This window comes from Drosophila busckii, chromosome 2L, assembly GCF_011750605.1.
Source record: "Drosophila busckii strain San Diego stock center, stock number 13000-0081.31 chromosome 2L, ASM1175060v1, whole genome shotgun sequence".
Lineage (NCBI taxonomy): Eukaryota > Metazoa > Arthropoda > Insecta > Diptera > Drosophilidae > Drosophila > Drosophila busckii.
The window spans coordinates 15151521-15169295 of record NC_046604.1 but is presented as its reverse complement, the minus strand read 5'-3'; the positions used below and the strand labels follow the sequence as shown (position 1 = coordinate 15169295).

The 17775-nt window shown below is 41.9% G+C and overlaps 1 protein-coding gene across 1 annotated transcript in view; it reads left to right on the top strand.

The window, feature by feature from the left end:
- LOC108607536 (1-phosphatidylinositol 4,5-bisphosphate phosphodiesterase classes I and II) overlaps window positions 1–17048 on the top strand; it is a 34181-nt gene extending 17133 nt beyond the window's left edge. The window contains exons 3-16 of the mRNA XM_033294417.1: window positions 2616–2753; window positions 4623–4756; window positions 4921–5106; window positions 5167–5364; window positions 6802–6984; window positions 7561–7741; window positions 8109–8346; window positions 9833–10029; window positions 11998–12211; window positions 12280–13140; window positions 13490–13958; window positions 14042–14407; window positions 15676–15820; window positions 15891–17048. Coding sequence (XP_033150308.1) covers window positions 2616–2753; window positions 4623–4756; window positions 4921–5106; window positions 5167–5364; window positions 6802–6984; window positions 7561–7741; window positions 8109–8346; window positions 9833–10029; window positions 11998–12211; window positions 12280–13140; window positions 13490–13958; window positions 14042–14407; window positions 15676–15820; window positions 15891–16124 — 3744 coding nt within the window. The 3' untranslated portion in view covers window positions 16125–17048. The remainder of the gene's footprint in view (window positions 1–2615; window positions 2754–4622; window positions 4757–4920; window positions 5107–5166; window positions 5365–6801; window positions 6985–7560; window positions 7742–8108; window positions 8347–9832; window positions 10030–11997; window positions 12212–12279; window positions 13141–13489; window positions 13959–14041; window positions 14408–15675; window positions 15821–15890) is intronic.
- The last annotated feature ends 727 nt before the right edge of the window (window positions 17049–17775 follow it).

Below are 17775 nucleotides of genomic sequence, written 5' to 3'. Positions count from 1 at the left end.
GCTCAAAGGCGCGATCGTAAAAGGGTTTATTATTTTTATAAACCTGCCACTCGTAGTCGCTGCATTTGTTCGATTTGATGTTGCACTGCAGCTCGCAGTACATGTGCTTGCGTCGCAGTCCATGCTTGGGCTGCTTGGCGGGCTTCTCCATATCCAGCGCGGCAGCCAGCGTGGGCTTGGCTGTCTCCGCACCCAGCTGCTGCAGCTGGCGCGTGGCTGGCTCATGGCACTTGACCCAATCCAAAATGCTCTTGGCCTGCAGATTCTTTTGCACAATGGGCATGCGTGAGATGCGCGTCTGCAGCGCCTGACGATTCAGCACATAAGCCTGACAAGGCTCTATGTGCAACTTACATTTGCAGGCACAGCTCTTGGCGCTTGGAGCTGCCTTCGGCTTCTCGCGCTTGTTCGCAGCCTTTTGCATGCATTGACTTACAACGCGATTGTAATCAAAATCATCCGCTGGCGTTAGCTTAGCTCCAATGCCATAACAGCCCAGACTGTCCTTGTTCGGACTTTGTTTCCATAGCTCTACTATATCATCCTGATACATATCAAAGTAACGTTTGCAGCCAGCGCGTTGCACTGCTTTGTCCAGCCATTGCTTTGTCTTTGCCAGCGAGCATTTGGACACAGGCGGACGTATGCTGGGATACTTCTCTGTTGACTGAAATGCATACGTCTTACAGTTTTGCATGCGCATTATAGCGTTGGGCGTTAACTGACTTATATCCTCTATCTGTTGATCTGCTGAACTTGTTGAGTCAGCGGCAGCAGCAGCTGCTCCTGGTTGTTCTGCTGCTTGTCTGTGCATCTTTTACTAACTTTCAAGCCTAAAAGAATTACCTAAAATTAATAAATAAAATTTACAAATTTCTCTGTAATTTTGTTACACGACCAATGAAAGTTTTAAAACGAATGTCGTATTTCCATTTTGTTAATTGACAAGCTACACATTTGACATATTTATGCACTTTACTTAATACGGCAATAATAATGAATTAAAAAATCAATAAAAAACTGTCTAAAATTAACACAGCGCAGCGTCAACACGACAAGGCAACTCAACATAATAAGCGTGCTTAAAATTCAAAAATTTTCAAGCGAAGCCAAAAGGATTAGCAGCCAGCCAGGACGACGCAGAGCCGCGCACTTTGCAGCGTGAGCAGCAATTAAGATAATCACCGTCGTCATTTCCGCTTAACGCTTTTTCGCACTCCCTGCGCGCCTGTTACACGGCGCTGGCTGCTTTTATGTTGCGCATATTTTATGCATAAGAACAAATTTGGCAGCTTTAGTTTCAATTTGAAAGCAAAAGCGACAGCACAGGCAGGTAGCTGCCTTGCCTGCCTTGCCTGGCTGTCTGTCTGCTTTGATTAGCCAGGCACGCTTTAATGGCCAAAACTGTGTGCTCATCAGAGAGCTTTCAATTACACGCAGCTGCAAAGCTTCGTCAGTCTTTCAATCAAAGCTAAAAAGTCAAATGCACAAAGCTGTTGATGGACAGCAAAAGCAAAAGGTTGCAGCTACTTGACCAGGCGGCTCATTATGGGCCACACACACACACCCCTAAACTGACTAAAAGCCGCTTTGGTGCAGCTAATGCAGTTTGACAGTCACTGCAGTTGCAGCTCAAGTTTAATTGCGCAGCAATTTTAGCTTAAACTTAAAGATCAAAGATTGTTTTCATATAGTTTGTCAAGTTTTGAAAACCAAATTATGTTAATTGTTCCGAGCAGCGCTACTATAACCTTCAACTCACAGCCACAGACACAGACACAGCTTCAACTTTAGCATGCAAATTGAATCAGCTTGTTGCTTATATAATATGCAACGCATGTCGACGACGAGTAGAGCTGATAAATATTCAGCAAATCGTATATATGCCATGCATATATGTATGGATCTAAGGCCAGCAGTTTGTCAAACGTTCCACACAAACGGAAGCGCTGCAGGAAAAGCTGCCACACACATAGAGCGAAAGAGAGAGCGGGGGGTGCGACAGCGCGCTTAGTTGACTGTAAATGTCAAGACATGGCTGGCCACAAAGTTAATGCCAAATTCATGCTACCCGCTTAGTACAACTCCCACTCCCAACTCCCCCACTTGCTCTAGTTTTAGCCAACAAAGTTTACTGCTGCATGTCGAGCATTTTTCTAAGCACGCTGATAATGCAGCTAACAACAGCTGCTGCTGTTTGGATTTCTACATTGAATGCAACGACCACGAGCACGAGCACGACCACGCCCACCCAACCCCACTGTCAAGTTGACTGCCAGCATTAGTTTTTATTGGGCCAAACAGCAGCAGCAGCAGCAGCTGCTAAACTGACAACAAAGCTAAAGCTAATGCTCGCCAGCGTCTTGTCAAACAGTTAAGTCATGCTTAATTATGCAACGCTCGTAAATACAATTTTGTAGGCATTTAATTGAAATATGGCGCCCTCGAGTAGTTGGTTTATTGGCTTTTGGCTTTGGCTTTGCCTTTTGCTGCACTTTTGTGACTACAAAATTTATGAGCTGCGTAGCAACATAAAATCTCATTTCATGTTCACTCTATCTATATGTATGTCTGTGGGCTCATTAATAATCTGTGCTCTCTGTTTATCTTTGCAGGATATGAAGCTGCGTCAGATTGTTACGCTGGGGCAGCAGGACACGCTGGAGGAGAAAACTGTTACCATTTGCCATGGCTCCGATTTTGTTAACATGACTTTTGTGAATTTTTGCTGCACCAAACGCGACATTGCACAGGTAAGTTGAGAATTTAATATTTATTATTTTTGTTTTGTGGCTTTTTTGGCCCACAGCCAACACAGCTGCTCATTATGGCCAATTGACAATTTGATGACAATTGAAATGTGAGTTGATTGAGTGCCCTAAAAGCTATTTACAACCCAAAAAAAAAAACAGAAAGTAGACAGAAACTAGGTCAACAATAAACACGCTTGCCTAAGAAAGCATAAAGTGCTACAAAGTGTATTATACATTACCAACTGTTAAGTACGCTTTGTTTTTAAGTGTGGCATAGATTTCTTGGCATTAAATTTAATTTTAAATTGTTTAAAAATAGCTAGAAAATTATATTAAAAAATCCAACTAATCGATACGCTTTAAAAAGCTTTTGTGCTATTATTTTAAGCGTAATAGATTGCTAAGCAGTTAATTTAAATGTGTTTGATATGCAAGGGTTAAGACCAAATGTAATTTTAAATTGTTTGAAAATAGCTAAAAAAGGTTTCATTGATTTCTCAGAATTTTAACAGAGTCTCAAGCATTTTAAGCCAAGTTATTTATACAAGGGTTAGGGCAAAAGTATTTCTAGCTTAAAAAAATATTAAAATTGCATATTAAATTATTTGAAAATAGCTTGCATTGAATACTCCGAATTTTGTAGAGTTCGAATGTTTGCTTATGCATTTTAATTTGGGAAATATATTATTCCAATGTTCGCTTGTCCATTACTTTTTCCACTTGACGTTTTCAATTAGAGCTGCAATGTCATATGTCTGTCCTTTGAGCTTCAATCTAGCGCACCCTGTTTTCAGATTGGGCACGCGGCGGATTGGGGACACACCTGGCGCTAGACTCTGCGCCAGCTTTGGCTATTTATATAGCAGTAAGCATTGAGCAAAGGCGCGTTAAGGCAAAGCACACACACACACACACAAGCACACACACGTTATTGATTTAACATAAGGGCGGTGACACGCCCTTCACATGTCTGACTGACTGGACATTGTCGAAAATTTAGCGGCAAAGTCCGCGCTAACCCCTTCGGCTGAACTTAACTTAACTGGAACTGAAATGGCTTCAAAATCAATGCGTTGGATATTTCAACACGTAGGGATAACAAAGGAAGCAGCAGTGACTGGGTGGGTGGGTCGGGGGGGTTGGTTTGTCAGACTTTAGTCATTGTTGATTATTATTTTTGGCACGCGTCGTGCGCATTTTTGAGCTATAAACAAACGAAACACATTTTATGTGCCAAAATACAAAATTTATAAACTCTCGAGAGCGTCCAAAAAATCTTTTTGTTGCGCCATGCAGTAAAATTTTTGTGTGTGTGGCAGCAACAAAGAAAATACCAACTATAAATATATAAATAGACTTGCAGTTGTAGTTAAATATGTTGTGCGGTTTTTGGCCACGCCCATAAAATGCTAATGGACAGGAAATTATAGAAACGACAAGAAGCAGAAAAGTGTGCAAGTCACGCAATCGGAGTCAAAGTCAAATGTTAATTTGTATTAAGTTGACATGTGGCGTTAAGTTAATCATTAGCGCGAAATATAGAAATAAATCAAATATTACGCATACGCAGCGTATTACATCAGAGCATGCTATCATGCAAAAAAAAAAAGCTTTAAGCGCAGCTCAGTTCAGTGTGTGCGACAAATTCATTTGTTAGATTAAGTAAAACATGTATTAAACATTTAGTTGTAGTATATATAGAATAGAATAGAATAGAATAGATTATGAATTATCTTAGTAAGTTAAAGATAAAATATAAAGTAAGTTAAAGTAAAGTTGGACAAAACTTATGTAAACATTTTAAATATTATTTTAGCTATTTAACACTTAATTCCTTCATTAACTTTTGTCATTGTTAATTCATTGCAGATCTGGTCGGATGGTCTCATCAAGCTCGCCTACAGTCTCAGCCAGCTGAATGGCTCGGCCATAATGTTTCTGCAAAAGGCGCACACTCGCCTCTGCCTGCAGGTGGACAAGACCGGACGCATACCCGTTAAAAAGTAATTGAAAGAATTCTTTTCACATTGAACCTTTTACTTTCGGTCTGCTGCAGTTGCCGCCTTTGTTGCCAGACAATAGTTTGTTAAGTGTTGACTGCCAAATTGAAATCCCACACTTACACTCTCTCTTCTTCTTTTTCTCGCTCTCTGCGTGACCACTTTAGCATCATAAAACTTTTTGCGCAAAATAAAGAGGATCGCAAACGTGTCGAGAAGGCGCTGGACGTGACCGGCCTGCCCTCGGGCAAGGTGGACAGCATATCGGTGTCGAAATTTCAATTCGAAGACTTTTACAATCTTTACAAATATTTAACGCAGCGCAGCGAGGTCGAGCGACTGTTTGACAGCATGTAAGTTGCATAGCTGAAACAAATTGTTTATAATTAATTCATATGTTGTTCCATACACAGCGTGGGCAACTCCAAACGCAAATGCATGTCCATAGCGCAGCTGGTGGAGTTTTTGAATCGCACACAACGCGATCCGCGCCTGAACGAGATTCTATATCCATATGCGAATCCAGCGCGTGCCAAGGAGCTGATACAACAATACGAGCCCAACAAGTTTAATGCACAAAAGGGACAACTCAGCTCGGATGGCTTTCTAAGGTAAGCAAACCCAACCCCCCGAACCACCCAACCACCCACTGTGCTGGCTATAAACCCCTTTCTGGGCGGCTGCGCTTGACAGCTGCCTTATCGCGCCTGTTAGCGTCACTTGACGAGTCACTTCAGCCCATGCCCAAGTGGCTGGCGCTTGCTTATGACGCGAAGGCTAAGCCATCTTCCGCTCTCTCATAAAGCCGCATACTTTATGAACTTGCACTAAGCTGCTGCCACTGCTGCCACTGCCGCTGCTGTTGCATGCCACACACTTGCGTTTGCTTTTGCTTTTGCATATTCCACAGCCAGACAAACAAAAGCGCACAACTAAATTGCGCCTTGAGTAGCGCTCGCTGCTCTATTAATTTTGTTGTTATTCTCTTAAGCGACGCCAAGAGGCATGCAACAAGGCATCAGCAGCAGCAGCAGCAGCAGCAACTTGCCACGCGCAGCATTTTTTCAAGCTGTTTACACAATGTCCAAAACAGGCAACAACAAAAATGATTAGGCGGCTTGCAATAAACTCAGCTATAGGCATAAAATTTCAATGTCAATGCTCTGCTTAAATAGAAAATTTTATATATAACAAATATTTAAAATAACAGATAATTATATAAACGATTATTATATAAAAATGTAAATTTGCTTGTAAGTTAGTGCTAAAGCAAAATGCATTTATTTGAATATTATACAAGTGCAAATAATTATTTAAACAATCATGGTTGGCAGCTTTGATTAATCCTTTATTAGGAGAAGTAGGAGCAACATATTAAAATATTTTAATTTAAGGCCATTGCAGCTATTGCTTAACACAAACCAAAAATTGCCAGCACTTTGTAATTGCTGACAATTTCTTTATAATAATAAAAATAAATAATTTAATTATTGCTTAGTTTGAAATTGCAAATTAATATTTATCTAATTCATGGTGGCAAAACTAATCCCAATTATTATTTTCTCCTATCAAATATCCTAATATATAAATTTTCAAATTATTTAATTAAATAGTGCAAAAATAATTTCAATCAACTCATGCTTGAAGCTTTAACCAATTTTTACCAATTGCTTTTTATTGCAGTTGCAGCAATATATCAAAAATAGATAAATCTAATTATTAATCAATAATAGTGTAAAATTTTATTTCATACTTGAAGCTTTGGCTTATCCCCAAATTATTTTATACTCTTGCCAGTTGTATAAATATTTATAATATTTTTTATTTAATTTAATTCAGCTAATCCAAATTGTTTACTGCCTTTATATACTTATTTATTTTAATGGTAGCCTAGAATTAAATTCTATGGTACAATTGAGAGAGAGCAAGGTCTTCAGGCTACCCCTTTATATACTATATACACTTATTATTTAATTATTTATTTGAATGCCACTCGCGCTTGTAGCTCTGACTAATTCTTGGTTTATTTACTTCTGACTCCCCTCCAGATATTTAATGGGTGATGACAATCCCATAATGGCGCCCAATAAATTGGATCTGTGCGACGACATGGATCAGCCGCTGTCGCACTACTTTATCAACTCATCGCATAATACTTACCTAACGGGACATCAATTGACGGGCAAGTCCTCGGTGGAGATATACAGGCAATGCTTGTTGGCTGGCTGCAGGTGAGAGAGAGAGAGTGTGAGAGAGAGACGCAAGCGGGGTAAACTGAAGCGGAAGCTGCGCTTAATGACGCCATTCAATTGGACAGACGAGCGTGCGTCTGTGTGTGTGCGTGTGTCCATGTCTATGTGTGTGTTTGGTCAGCTGAGTGAAATGTTTGGGCTGCTGCTGCTGCTGCTGGCCGTGACCTTCATGTGGTTTGCACTATGCTGCAAGCAAAGACAACACACACACATACAGTTGCTTTATATGTGTGTGTGTGTGTGTGTGTGTGTGTGTGTGTGTGTGTGCCTTGGACAGGTGCACAGTCGTTTGCTTGTTGTTGTTGCAGCGCCTTTTAGCACAACGGAAATTGCTACGTCGTCAGTTTGAGTGCAGCTCAGCTGCGTTTGCTGCTGATGTTGCATGCCACACACACACACACACACACATACGCGCGCAGCATGTTTATTGACATCAAGGACATTTTGTGGCAAGTGTGACTGATGGCTACGTTTGTTGCAAATGCTTGTCTCTTAATTTTATTACACACACACACACACACTTTTGACATTTTATTTCATCGCTCATCCACACAGATGCGTTGAGCTGGACTTTTGGAACGGCCGCACCGAGGAGCCCGTCATTGTGCATGGCTACACCTTTGTGCCCGAGATCTTTGCCAAGGACGTGCTCGAGGCCATAGCGGAGAGCGCATTCAAAACATCCGAATTCCCTGTGATATTGAGCTTCGAAAATCACTGCAATCCCAGGCAGCAGGTAAGCGCCCAACCCAACCCACTTGAATCTCAGCCCAGGCACTCGTTAGGTAATTGCTTAAGGGCAACACAACAAGACAAGCGCTAATAACAAAGGCAAACTTTTTATGGCGCCCAAGCCGCAAAGTTTAACCATTAAAACTAGTAATATAAACTAAACTTACCGCAGCAGACAACATACTGCTAGTAGACACTGTGTGTGGCACGTGTGTGTGCGAAAAGTTATCAACATATGCCTGCCACATACTTTACCGTTACTACTTTTACTTCTTTTACTTGTAAACTCATCAAATTTCAGTTAGCTGTCAGTTTAGTAACTAATACTTCAACTCTCTCTCTTTCACTCTCTCTCTGTCTCGCTCTGCCAGGCTAAGATAGCAAACTATTGCCGTGAAATCTTTGGCGATATGCTGCTGGACAAGCCGCTGGACTCGCATCCGCTGGAGCCGAACATGGATTTGCCGCCGCCTTCGCTGCTGCGTCGCAAGATTATCATTAAGAACAAGAAGAAGCATCATCATCATCACCATCATCATCATAAGAAGCCCACAGCTGGGGCACAGGGTACACCAGCTGGCAGCAATAAGCTAACAACAGCCAATTCAGGTAACACACTGCGTATGCGTAATGTCTCTATGTAACTTGCGCCTCTTGTTACTGTAGTTTATTATGCCTGTTGTTGTTGCATATGTTACGCCTTTGTTTGTGTGTGTGTGTGGCATGCAAATGAGTTCAACACACGCAGCTTGCTTTGCATATATTTCTCATTCGCTCGCTCTTGCTATTTTGGCGTACCACAGTGCGTATGAATTGGCTACACCGTTGCCGTTGCCGTTGCGTTGATTTAAAGCATATGCTAAATATATACGAAATTAAGCAATTTATTGCGCACAATTTGCCAGACTCAACGTTAGCAACTTTAGCTTTTTGTTTATGTAAAGAAAATAGTTTGAAATTGCAAATGCTGCTTGGCTGCGAAGTTGAGCGACACTTTGATTTAATCTTCAATCAACTAAACAATGCAAATAATTCTAAAAGAATAATTTAAAATTGCAAATTTAAAAGCAACAGTAAGAGTTTTGGCTAATGCAAATATTATTTAACAGATTGTAAACTTATGTTTAAAATGCTTTAAGCTTCATCATTCCTATTCAACGCTCTCTCTCGACGCTTTTAAGTTCCTTTTAAACTTTTGAATTTTGCATTAATATGCTACAATTATTTTTATTATTATTATGCTGTTAATCTTTTGAGCATATTGAATTGCTATGCTTCAATTTAAATTCACAATTATTAATGCCAAAGTTCTATCTATTCAAACTCATGGCTGCGTTAAGCTGTCAAACCAAATGAGTTATTAACAAAGTTGCGTCAACTTTTGGTGGCTTACCTTTTATTTGGCTGGCAGAGATTAACAGACGAAATAAGAAATTAAACCACAAAAACTTGAGGCATGCAACATACCTCAATAAATTATAAATTAGCCTCTTGCCAACTTTTATGTCTTATAAACTTGGCCGACAGACATATGGAGGTAACCACAGCGTTGCTGTTAGCCCGATGGCGTTATTAAAACTTTACTTGTTGTTTATTGTTTATATTTATGCACTGCACATGGCTAGAAACAAAGTTTTATTAAGGCTTTTTGCATATAAATGTTGCCGCTGGCTTTGCTTGGGTTCGTCCTGCAGGAGCTATTTGCATGCACAACTGCACAATTTAGCACACGACTGACAACCACGCCCACTTGGCACGGCTAAGGGCGGCCCGCCCTTCGCTTTTGTGGGCGCGTTGACATTTCGCTCATGAATTGCAAAAAGCCAATTTATAAATGCAAATGACTTTTGCCACTGGCTGCAGTTGCACGCTGCAAGTGCCACGCCCAGTTGCGCCCCGCCGCCCCCAGTTTCTTTGCTACTACTAGTTCGTGCTTGTAAATCCCAAAGGCATTGGTGGCCAATTGGCGCAGCCAAATGCAATTTGCCAGCTGCAAATTTTTTAAATGAATTCTCGCTTTATTTAATTATTTTTTTTTTTTATATAAATTTACGCTTTATGCAAATCGTAAGCAATATAAATTTTTATTTTACAGTTGATGCTGCAGCCAAAGCTGCCAATGCGGCCGCAGCAGCTGCCAATGCGCAACAAGTGGCACAAGATGAGGCAGCAGCGGCAGCAGCAGCTGGTGGCAGAACAGGAGGAGCAGGTGGCGCCGCCAATGGAGACATTGCCAGCGGGTTGGGTGCGGCGGCGGCGGCGGCGGCCACAGGACATGCGCCACCATTGCAAGTAAGTACCCAAAGACTGTGGGCGTTTGTCTGTGTGTGTGTGTGTGTGGGCGTGGCACGGGCATGCCTGTAATTGCGTTTAATGACACACACACACACTGAAGCGCTTGATCTGCTTTGCATGTGTGTGTGGGTTGCTCAACATTTTCCGCTACCACTCAGATTACAATTGTTGTTGTTGTTGTTGTTGCTTGTGTTTACGCTTTGAGTTTACATACGTCGTAATGACAACACACACACACACTCTCATATGTGTGTGTGTGAGCGGCAAGCTGTATAAATGGATGTATTGAAGTGCCTGCTTGATGGCCAGTGACAGTCAACGAACCGTAAAGCCAGCTAAAGGGTTGCCAACAATTGATTACGAGCACTAAAACAACAACAACAACAACAGCAACAATTGCCTGCAGCAGCACAACAACAACAACAACAACTAGTAGAACAATTGTAATAAGAGCAAACAACAAGTGCAAACAACTTGATAAAATTACAGTTTAGCATCAAACGATTCAAATTTCTATTGCGTTTATTTGTTTTTAATATTAAATTTATACTGCGTACAGCTAACAAAAAAGTAAAATAAGTATTAAAAATATAAATAGCACTCACTTTTTAAATAGCATTTATTAATAGCACTAGCTAAAAATTCACAGCACGCAGGCGCTAAAACTTTAATTTAACTTAAATTTAATTTCACAAGTTGTTTGGCAAAGTCGAAAAGCTTTTGTGCCAAAACTTCGTTGGTGGCAACAAGAAGTTGTGTGCGTCTTGGTCAAGTTGTAGCTGCTCTCTCTCTCTCTTTGCCTTTCACTCACTCTTGGCCAGAGTTCAAGTCTCATGAGCATTTAGCATGCAATTTAAATTAATTGCAGCGTTTTCTATTAGAGCTAAACATTATGCATAAAGTGCCAAGAGAGTAGCAATGGGAGCGGAGAGGGGCTGAGTGAGTGAGTGCAAGTGCATGTTAGGGGCACAATTTGAAGCTAATAGGAACGGAAGCGGCACTTCCGTTGTGCTGCACGTTGCATTTTTAGCTCATTAGCCGCAAGAGTTGTGGTCAAGTGGGGAGAGAGCAGAAAATAGAGAGCTGACAATTTTAGTTTGTTTGCCAATCGATGCAAAAGCGATGTGAATTGTGATGCGAAATGCAATGAAACAGAAAAAATGCTAGAAATGCAGCAAATCAAAGAGAGAAAGAGAAATACAACGGGGAGGGTGGGGAGTGGTGGTGTTGCAATTGACATTGTTGTATTGTTAACAATGCATGGGCGACATGCTCGCTTCCCTCACTCTCTCCCTCTCTCTTCTCCGCGCTCCCAACATTTCTCTTTCACTCTGGCTCAATGCATTGTCTGACTGCTTGAGTCCGTATAAGCTTGCAGCAGGAAATACAATCTGCGCCATTTTCTTGCTATTATATGCGCTGCTCGCATTATACACTCCACCTACCACCCACCCACCCACACACCCACTCTCCCTTAGTTGACTTTGGCTGTCAGGATCTGTGGCATGCGATAACAACACAACATTATAATGGCTTTCATATTGGCAGCAGCCACAGCGCAGCGTTCAGTTCACTACACCTAACCCCCCAACCCCACCCTCTATTGGTCTCCGTCCTCTTTTGCTCCCTTTTGAATCTGGGCGTGACCTCAGCGAATGGGCATGCAATTTAAAATTTCAACAAGTCACAATATGCTGGCCAATACTTTTTGTTCGCTTTTGCCTACTTATCCCACAATATTCCATTCAGACTCTTCTTCGCTTTTACATTGCCCGCTTTATTGCGCAATTTTGTGAGCTCTTGGCCATGATTGCAACTAAAGTTACTGCGGCTGATTAATAGCTCAAGTACTTTGTCTTTCATTTTATAGCACAGCTTGGCATCAATTTAATGACATAGAATTTAAATACAGATGCAGCACTACAGATTCGATTCATTGTTTCCATCTATACTTTTCTTTTTTAGCAAATACGCCAAAGCTCAAAGGACAGCACTGGCTCCTCGGACTCGGAAAGCTCCAGCGATGATGAATCCCTGCCCAATACCACGCCCAGTCTTCCAAGCGGCAACGAGCCGCCACCAGAGAAGGCACAAAAGGAAACTGAAGCAGGTGCAGAGATCTCAGCGCTGGTCAACTATGTGCAGCCCATACACTTTAGCTCCTTTGAGAATGCAGAGAGTAAGTGCTAGATCTCAAATATAAACAAGAAGAATAATAATTTCTCCCTTCTTCTTGACTCTCCACAGAGAAGAATCGCTGCTATGAAATGAGCTCGTTCGATGAGAAGCAGGCGACCACGCTGCTCAAGGAGCGTCCCATTGAGTTTGTCAACTACAACAAGCATCAGCTGTCGCGCGTTTATCCCGCCGGCACTCGCTTCGACAGCTCCAACTTTATGCCGCAGCTCTTCTGGAACGCCGGCTGCCAGCTGGTGGCCTTGAACTTCCAAACTCTCGATCTGGCCATGCAACTCAATCTGGGCATCTTCGAGTACAATGCACGCTCGGGCTATTTGCTTAAGCCGGAGTTTATGCGACGCTCCGACAGACGTCTGGATCCATTTGCCGAGAGCACTGTCGATGGCATCATAGCGGGCACAGTATCGATCACCGTGCTCTCCGGACAATTTTTAACGGACAAGCGTGTAAATACATTTGTCGAGGTGGACATGTATGGACTGCCTGCGGATACGGTGCGCAAGAAGTTCCGCACCAAGACGGTGCGCGACAATGGCATGAATCCCGTTTACGATGAGGAACCCTTTGTATTCAAGAAGGTGGTGTTACCCGAGCTGGCCAGCATACGCATAGCTGCCTATGAGGAGGGCGGCAAACTCATTGGACATCGCGTGCTGCCTGTTATTGGACTCTGTCCTGGCTATCGTCACGTCAATCTGCGCTCCGAAGTGGGTCAACCCATAGGCCTGTCCTCGCTCTTTCTCTGCGTCGTCGTCAAGGACTATGTGCCCGACGATTTATCCAACTTTGCGGAGGCTTTAGCTAATCCCATCAAATATCAAAGCGAGCTGGAGAAGCGCGACGTTCAGCTCTCCGTGCTGACGGACGATACAGAGAATGCAGCAGCTGATGAGGAAATGTCCAAGTCGTGTAAGTCTTTTTTGGAAACTTTTTGGGGTTGAGGGTTTTTTTATTTTGGCACCTTTTGCGTTGTAGCACTTTTAATTTTTGACTTTCTTTACTTTCTCTCTTTTTTTTTCAAATCTTCTTTTCTTGCGTTTAACCAAATAAACTTTTATATGGATTTATGGATACACATATGCACACCCCTCACCACCAACAACAACAACAACAACACCACACACACTCTCTCCACTCCACTCAACGGTTGACGGACACAAACAATTCCCAACTCTTCACTCTCGATCTCTCTCTCCCTCTCTCAAACTCTCTGCACCTCTTCCTTTGCGGTTTATCTGTGTGTGTCTGACAACTTTAGTCGTTTTCGTTCAAGTAGGTGGCCAGAAGAAGGAGCTGCGTCCCGTGGAGTCCTTAGCCACCTCACCCAAGCATCGCGCCAGCATCTCCACAGTTGCCGCCTTCAGTGTGGAACTTCCCGCCGATCGTCTCGATGGTGCGCGCCATGACGATAATGTGTCCGTAGTGGCCACTAGCATACAACACCAGCACTCACTGGATCAATCGGTAAGCACCTCCATACGTCAGGTGGAGTCCTCGCAGTTCGATGTGGACCTGGTGCTGGCCGAGCCCTTAGAGAAGATACTTGAGCACAAGTCGGTGCGCGAGAAGCGCTTGGAGATGGAGAAGAAGCTGGAGTCGCTGCGCAAGAAGCACGACAAGGAGAAGCTCAAGATCGCTGGACAAAAGTCCAGTCCGCTCGATGGCGGCAAGAAGCCCAAGTTCACCATAACCAACAAGCTGGTGAAGCGTCTCAGCAACAAGAGCCTGTAAGTCCAACAACAACTAGCAGCAACTTAGGGCCATTGCCAGATGACGCCATTGAAATTAGTAATTGTCTTTCTCCGCATAGCGAGCCGGGCGTCGAAGTGCCCGCCTGCCCTCTAGACTTGGGTGACAGCAGCGAAGAGAGCGCAGGTGCAGCCGAGCTGGGCGATGAGGCAGCCTCCAGCAGCCTGGAGGGCACACAGGAATCGCGTCTGCGCTACGCTTGTCGGGAGTACACTTCGCAGTATCGCGAACTGCAAGAGAAGTACCATGAGGCCATCTACTCGGCGGCGGAGAAGGTGCTCAAGAACTCCCAAGCAAGTCAAACCAAACAGTTGAAGGCATCGCTGGACAAGGTCACCGGCGAGGTCATGCATCAGCTGCAGGAGGCGCGACGCAACGAGGTCAAGAATCTGGCCACGGTGCATCGAGATCGCGATGAACTTGTCAGGTGAGTGATCAAATGTTATTTAATGCAATAGATAAATTAATACACAATAATTAATTAATAGAAAATAGTCAACAGAACGATAACTAAATAGTATATTAATTAATATTGTTCAAAGTATATTTGATAGTTAAGCAAAGCTAATTTACTACTATGATTTGCAGTAAGGCCATTGGGATAGTGGCGATAGATAAATTTGCTGTGCCAGTTTTCATTGAATAACGCTTTTTGAAAATTAATATTCTATTGATATGATATATGAAATACCATTAGACATATTTATATAAACTAATAAGCTATTACTATTCAACTAAGAGCATTTTATTGAATGATTAAAATACAATATTCAATGCAAACATGCTCGTTGGCACGTAGGCTTCATTCAATACACAGTTATGTTTTATGACTATGGAACTATATGTATATATTCTATGCCTACGGATGTCTGCTGCCCATGCTCAGTCAAAACAAAACACAGCCCCATCGTTCGATGCTGAGAGAGAGCGCTCGCTTAGCAAAAGCAAAACAGCAATAACAGCGACGCTCTGGTTCAGTCGCTGCTGCAGTCAAACCAAAGCAGCGCATCATCGTACGATGCTTAGAGAGAGAATGCTCGCTCAGCAACAGCAAAAACAGCGACGCTCTCGTTCAGTCGCAGCAGCAGAAGCGATCGAGTGCATACAAACGAAAGACACAAGCAGCGCTGCCCCGCAGCAAACTAGCCGGCGTAGCGAGCACCCCCAAGCAAATACAATCAACAAAGGTCGGACGACGCTCTTCTTTGAGTGTTTGGGTACTAGCTTTCAATTCGCTCTCGCTCACAACCCGTAATAAGCAAAACGATAACAGCGAGAGCGAGAAGCAGCAAAAAAGGAAGAAGAACTAAGTAACCTAAGAGCGCAGTCCGCTACCTTGTATTATTGTATCATGGCCCCAAGCAGGTCAGTTGTGCGCGGACTGTTGACGAGTGAGCAAGTGCAGTGTTGTGAGTTAGTTGCCAGTGCAATAATAAATAAATATTTCCCATCAAGCTGTTGAGCTATTATTTGATTTTGCAAGTTAATATATAATAAACTCTAGATCTTGTTACATTGGTTTAATTTGTTATTCAATATTTATAATAAGCAAATATTAAGAAAAATTAATTTGCTGCGCAAAAAGTTTACCGCTAAACGCGTGCTAACATAATTGCCGCTCATTCTTTTGCGCGCTCTCTCTCAAAGTTGTCTTGCGTTCTCTTTTAATGCATCATTATCAATTTCCTTTGGCAGAATGAAACGCGAGGTGGCCAGCTCAGTGGTGGAGCGCGGCGTGGCCGAGCGCGTGCGACTGAAGCAAACTTATGAAAGGCGCACGGATGAGCTACAAAAGCAACACGATGCAGTGCGCAATGCATTGGCCGATCATCGCAATAGAGTAAGTCCCACTTCTCCACTCTCTCTCTCTCTCTTCAATTTAACTAAAGTCTTGCTCTTTGCTTATGCAGGCACGTCAAATACTCGACAAGGATGCAGAATCTCGCAGCTGTGTCTCGAACAATGGATTTTTGGTGCTCTTCCATGGACCGCATCATCATGGCTGTGGTGGCGCCAGCGGCAATGCCAGCGGCAATAATCTCACACTGAATTTGGATGGCGGCGCAGGTGGCGCCATGGCCATATCGCCAGCCAGATCGCACAATAGCATTACGGCCGCAGCGGCAACGGAAATGAAAACGTAAAGGAATGGAATATAGAATGGAGTGCAGGCTAGTTCGCTTTTAACAGTTTTCAGTATTCGTAGCCCTATGAAAGTAACACAAACGTAAATGAAGTAGTCAGTCCACTGAGGTGGCTTTTAGGCGAGAGACACAGCTCGATTAGTTTTAGACACACCCAATAACTACAAAACCTAACTGTAATTGTAAACTATAACTATAACTGTAACTGTAATTGAGTAGAGAGAAAAAAGCGTTGAAGCGGTTTTTCTTACTGAACGTAGTTTGTACTTTAAGCTATCTCCCCAGCTATCTCACTATCCAACTCCAACTCTCTCACGCATGTAAATGTGTCCACGTAGTCTAAATGTAGAACAGTCGTTGTATGTGTATGTAACGGTCTATACTTCTATCTATCTATATCTATATCTATCTACTATATGTATGTGTATAAAATTGAGAAAAACCAAAAAACAAACCTTATGGTTTCTTCCTATACGAGAACTTCGCTGAAACTCTGAGTGTCTAACCTCTAACTTAAGTCTAAACTATATAATTAATTTATTTCAAAACTGAAAACTGAACGAACAAATGCAAACAGAGCGAAGAGCAGAGAAGTTTCAACTTAGACAAGTGGAGAGCGAGAGAGCGAACTCTCCACATTTTTTGTGCTTCGTTTTCTAACTTGTTAAATGTGGTTGTGTGTATTACATTTTTTTATAACAATTTACTTTTACGAATCAATTATTTATATATTTAAATATTTATGTTAATGGCGCTCGCACAATTTACATTTATGAAACGAATCTCACGTCTAATTGTAGAGATAGTATATTGAAAGAATGAGGAAGCAGCACACTTTCGGGCCAACAGTTAGTCAAATTCCTTTAGTTGGCCTGCAACTAAACTAAACTTAACTAAACTATTTATTTATGCTTTGTTTTTAGTCACTAGAATTTTAAAATAAATTTTTATTAGTTTATAGTTTTTATACGCTGTCAAACTATTTTTTATTTACAAAAAAAAAATAAATAGTTACAAAATATATTTTTATAAAATATTTGCCAACCTAACGCACACACACACGCACACACACATATACAAAAACACAACCTACAACACCAAATACCCAAAAACAAAACAAAAAATAATATTAATTTAAATGAAAGGTTTTGAAAACTGGCACAGTTACAGTTTGAACTGCACTGGCGCGCGCCTCTTGCGACAATCAAAATTAAGTTATCGTTTTTATCTTTGAATTGCTTTGTTATAAACAGACGGAGAACGCATAAATGTTAACTCTTTTCGTTTTTAGATAAACCCAAGCTGCCTTGTAACGAAATCCAAAATTTCAGCAAACGAGATCTTTACTATATACATATATATATGCATACTAACATTAAAATGCGTAAAATCAAAACAAATATAAGTTGAAAGTACATTTCACTGGACGGCAAAACCACCTTAGATGTTGTAATTTCCTATGCTAACATAAAAAAAAACAAAAACGAAAACGAAAAATACTTTCGCTAGACAAAATATTTGAAAATCAAAAGTCTCCTCCGCGCCCCAAACAATTCCCACAAAAATCCCTAAATAATTGATGTTGTAATTTGTATGTGTTGTAGTTGTACTTGTTGTTGTTGTAAGTCTACAGACGAAGAGCAATACTACC